General features: G+C 37.8%; 1 protein-coding gene across 1 annotated transcript; it reads right to left on the bottom strand.

The window, feature by feature from the left end:
* Positions 1–1,141: 1,141 nt before the first annotated feature.
* LOC101294248 (50S ribosomal protein L21, mitochondrial-like) lies at positions 1,142–3,785 on the bottom strand. Its single transcript, XM_004293971.1, has 5 exons — positions 3,236–3,785; positions 3,076–3,156; positions 2,033–2,134; positions 1,587–1,661; positions 1,142–1,498 (listed from the first exon to the last, which is right to left on the bottom strand). The coding sequence occupies exons 1-5, from the start codon at positions 3,659–3,661 to the stop codon at positions 1,379–1,381; spliced, it is 804 nt and encodes a 267-aa protein (XP_004294019.1). The 5' UTR covers positions 3,662–3,785; the 3' UTR covers positions 1,142–1,378.
* Between the last annotated feature and the right edge of the window lie 1,317 nt (positions 3,786–5,102).

Here is a 5,102-nt window from a genome sequence, read left to right as displayed (position 1 = left end):
GAGAGAGAGAGAGAGGCTTAAACAGGCTTGTATAGCATACCTAACATGCATAGGAGATTATTATGGCCAAAAGGAAAAGGTCTCATCCTAATCAAGTATTGGGTCAACCAAACAGATAGTTCCTTTAGGTCCCTTCACACCATTATTATGAATAACTGTGGCCGTGGGGAATGGATGACTTACTGTGGTTGATAAGGAATGATGAAGACTTTGCCCAGCCTTGTCCAAAGATAGAGACTATAGCTTAAAACTTCAAAACCTTTCTTATATTGGTTTCAAGTTTCACATCAAGAGGTTGTTTATTTCACTGAACTCAATTTACCTAATTAATCTTGAAACACTGCAATACTATACTTAGGATCCTCTCTAATTTCCCACTTATGATATATTCTATCATGGTATCTCATATTAATCTAGATTGTATCCTCTAATATTTTGGTTGTGATAGTGTCAAATAATATCTCTCATAGTTAAGCTTCTTGTATCCTCTTGATAACTTAGCTTTGGAGGCAAGTGATCGTCATAGAGTCGACAATGTAAGTTCCTGAGACTAACAGGTTCCTCCACAGCTTCCGGCCTTCCAGGTCTATTTCATGCAGGTGAGTGGAAGATCCAAATTGGAACCACTTTCTAAGATCTGCAGGTAGACCAAAACAAATCACATAATCACAAAAAGTGATATTCATTCCAACACCCAAAGTATACCTGTACCAGTTGCGCACCAGTTGACCCCCTTATGTTCATCCCCGTTCCTCAGCTTCCCAAGTCTAAACCTCACGACCTTGTAAAGAGAACTTCTTTGTGGTGGACATAAGGTTCATGCATGCTCTCCCCACCCAAATGGGTTTCACAATGTTTCATGTTTCACATACAAGTTGAAGGCGAAAGAAAAAGCTCAATGGGTCCTGTATAAGATATCCACTGATCCTGTCTCCGACTATGCTTAAGCAAAGAGCCTAATCCGGCACAATAAGTTTGAGTTTGATCTATTAGATATGATAAACAGATGCAACTTGAATCTTATAACTCTCGATCAAATAGGAATTGCAAATCATTTGGAGACAAAAGCATTTCACTGAAATAAAAATGCGCTTGCATGAGACCAGCAAAACTCGAGCATCAAAAGCATAACAAAAAGATTCCTCAGGACAATGATATTATCTAGCTCAATGTTTCATAGTTTGCATTACAAACTACATAAAATACAAATGGGCAAAATCCTACATCTATCTGGTTCCATCTTAAACTTTCTATTTCATATGACATCCCAAAATGTACCTGAAGAAATTCAGGAATCTTATCATGCTCACTATAAGGCACAAGAAGACCATGATTGAGTGCCATTATTACCAATAAACAACCATAGGGAACATTTCTCCTATGCAGCAACTGCAACCTTTTCTGGCTTCTTACCATGTGTCTTTGAAGGTTTTTCGGTGACTACAGGTTCTGGCTTCTGAATCCCTTGAATATCAATGATCCTCAACTTGGTTAATTCCTGCAAAAGAATTCCAAGAATACTTAATATCAATGTACCCAGACAAACAAATTACAACTGTGTTTAGACAAGAGATTTTTGAACATACCTGGCGATGACCTTTGGTCCGACGGTAATTCTTTCTCCTCTTTTTCTTAAAAATAAGAACCTTTGCATCTAATGCCTGCGTTTAAAAGGAATAATTGATGATATAATTTCCAAATTTGTAGGGAACAAAGAATAAAAAGATACTTAACAATGAGTTACAAATCTATAATCTAGTGCCAGTCAATATCTTCAATTAATCAAGCATTAGTCACATAGATAATATTTGAGATGGAATCACATGATATTTCATCCATATTTAAAGCTAGATTCCATAAGATTCTTCCTGAGCTTCATAGAAAGACTACTAAGGAATTAACTAAATATTCTACTCCAAAGTTGGCCACAGAACCCTCCTCTTCACTAATCCAATTTGTTAGTATGAAAAATGCAGTTAGTATTACTCACACACACACGACGAGTAAGAGTTAGAAAAAGAGGCACACTTACATGCTCTTCAACAACTGCATGAACTGTTGCATCTGGAACTATTGGCCTTCCGATCATTGTCTGACTACTTGTGCCCACCAAGAGAACTTTGTTCAATATCAACTGCAATAGACAAGCAAACCAAGCACCAAAACTAAGTATACATGTAAAGTTTAAAATGAAGAAGCTTAATTCCCATGCCATTAAATGAGATCTTCTACCAGCAAACTGCAATGCAATAATCAGATCTCAAATAATCTGACATAATGGCAACATTTTCTTGTCAAACTCCCAAAAAGAAAAAAAAAAAAAACTAATGAGGTTGTTTATTCATTTAGCTAAACAGACATCACATGAGCTGTAACATAAATTGCTTTCATGCATATCACACTCTACACACAGCATCTTCCAATCTCTTTTTCTAAATAAATTTTATAGATCAATATAAGAAAATCTTATAGCATAGGCCCTTTCTTCCAATTAGTGAGCTACTTTAAAGCCTGTGCATGAGCTCATAAACTTGAAAATCACAAATTCACTCCTACCATCTAGTTTGGAGAATGCCGAATGAATGTGAGATACATGGCAGAAACAAACGAATGAATAAAACGTAGTAACACTCAAAAAGTAACTCCAAGTCCACACCTCTAAGTGCATAACAAAGCATCCAATACAGCCAGATTAACACTTAACCCTCTGAGTGTAAAGCTAACAAACTTTGCTGGACTCCCACAAAAGTAAAATAGAGTAAGAGAAGTTTCAATCTGACTATAAACAAAACCACAACATATACTAACTCCAATCTTGACTATACAGTACTAGCATTGCACTGATACAGATGGAAATACTACAGGACACCACAACGATGAATAACAAACAGCAGTAACTAAAAAGCTAATTTGCTCACTTCCTCTACATTACATCAAAATGCATATTCTAGTTCGATTTCTGAGGACCTCGAAGCACCGGCTATCCATTTCTTTTCAGTAAAATGCACACACTTTACCCATATACCAATCAATATTCTCACAGCAGTTAAACACACCATGCTAAAATGCACATACCTTATCATTCACCTCGCAAAACTTCAATCTTTCAGTGAAAATGGAGTCCCCATTACTAACTTTGAACTGATGCGAACCAATCTACAACAAAGAACTGAATCACAATCCCACATTACATAAAACAGCAAAAGATGCATCAACCAAAACATAAGATCCGAACCTGAATCACAGCGAAAACGGGCTCATAGGGCTTGAAAACCCCATCAGTCGTCTCAAGCGGGCCCACCACTTTGTACCCAATACCCGCCGCCTCCGCCGCCATCTCCTCCGGCGTGTACTCTCGTTTCGAACCACCGCCTTTCGATAAGCTCCCATCGTCACTGCTATACCCAATGTCATCATCTTCATCGTCATCGTCGTCGTCATCTTCGCTGTCGTCTACGCCGTCGTTTCGGTCCGACGAGAAATGGCGGGTCGGGGCGGACCAATTGGGGCTGAAAATGAGTGGGGATTTGGAGACGAGGGCTTTGAGAGGTTCATGGGTAGAGAGGGGAGGTGGGGTGGAGAGGGTGTGGAGTGGAGGGTTGGCTGAGAACAGGGCGGAGACGCGGCGGGTCAGGAGCTGGAGGCACCGTCGATTTGCCATGGGAGGTAGTGGAGGTTTTGGGTTTTGAAATTTCGTGCGTTTTGAGGTGGGTTTAGATGGGCTAGGGTTTTTAGTTTTTTTTTTTTTTTTTTTTCCCGTCTTGTGGACAAATTGGGGAGGTTTGAGCTGGTGGCCGTGCCCGGCGATTCTGACTGTTCCCGTTAAGTTTCCGGTTTGATGTTCATTTTTCTAAACTATGAGTTTGATTGTTTATTTCGAAACTTTTAAATTTAGATGTTCTTTATGCTTTCATGTTATGTTGCACAGACACTTCTGAGGACATAGTGTTGGAGTATCTGACACGACACACACGCTCTAATGTGTCGATGTATCGGATTTCAGATTTTTTGGATTTGTCGTGTCGACGTGTCGCTCAGTGTTGTGTTGTCATGTCAGTGTCCGTGTCCGTGCAACATAGCTTTCATGTAGTTTTTCAATACGAACGTTTGTAAAGAATCAAATAATCTTCAAATAAGTTTTATATGTCATAATTAAAATTATGTAGTCCAGCTAGCTAGATAACATGTGACCTTAAAGTAAGTTTTTAAAAACAAAGAGACATAAATACTTAATTATCATTGAATGCGTATATCTCTACTATTAGAAAGCGAGACGCTCCATTTGGCGTGAAGCCTTTTTTTGAATTATTTAAAAAACCAAGGTAACAGAAAATTCTCAAACAAAATAAAAATAAGTTACTATAGGCATAACCGTAAAACACCACTAGAATTTAAAGAGAAAAAAAAACGGTTTGTTCCTACTTTGGTAGAGCAGTTATCTAAAAACTAAGATAATCAGACTCATTCCATTTTAATTGGAGCAATTTAAGTTAAACTTCTCTCATTTTATAAACCCACATGCAGATGCATAGGTAGAAGGCTAGTGAAATTAAATTCTAAAGCTCTATTCATGGTTAAGACTACACATATATTTAAGGTCAGGGTGTCACTGAATGTCACTAAGTGTCACTAAATGTATATATACTTAATTGTCATTGTATGTATATATACTTATTTGTCTTATAGCTAAATATTAGAATTTGTACCCGCGCTTGCACTGTATGTATATATACTTATTTGTCTTATAGCTAAATACTAGAATTTGTGCCCTCGTCTGGTGCACCAGGCGCGGTTGATTAGGTTAGCGACGATGGAGTGAGATATTGATGATGATAATATAGTTTAGTTAACGCATCATTTGGAAACTCATTCTTCAAGTGGTTGAATTTTCTAGCATCTGTTACAAAGATGATTAATATGAGGATTTTTCTTTACAGTATCATAAAATCTTCAGAGAAACATGAAAAGAAATGCAGACCACTGTACTATACAATTTCGTTTAACTCCAAGTTTTGATATATAGAGGTAGGTGGAGATGGTGACAATTAAATGGAAGACCATATGGCAACGCATTGTCTTTGCTCTTTGCTGGTGTGCAGTCG

The sequence above is a fragment of the Fragaria vesca genome, linkage group LG3 (assembly GCF_000184155.1).
Source record: "Fragaria vesca subsp. vesca linkage group LG3, FraVesHawaii_1.0, whole genome shotgun sequence".
In the NCBI taxonomy this organism is placed as follows: Eukaryota; Viridiplantae; Streptophyta; class Magnoliopsida; order Rosales; family Rosaceae; genus Fragaria; species Fragaria vesca.
The sequence above is the reverse complement of the archived record's forward strand: the minus strand, read 5'-3'. Positions and strand labels throughout refer to the sequence as shown.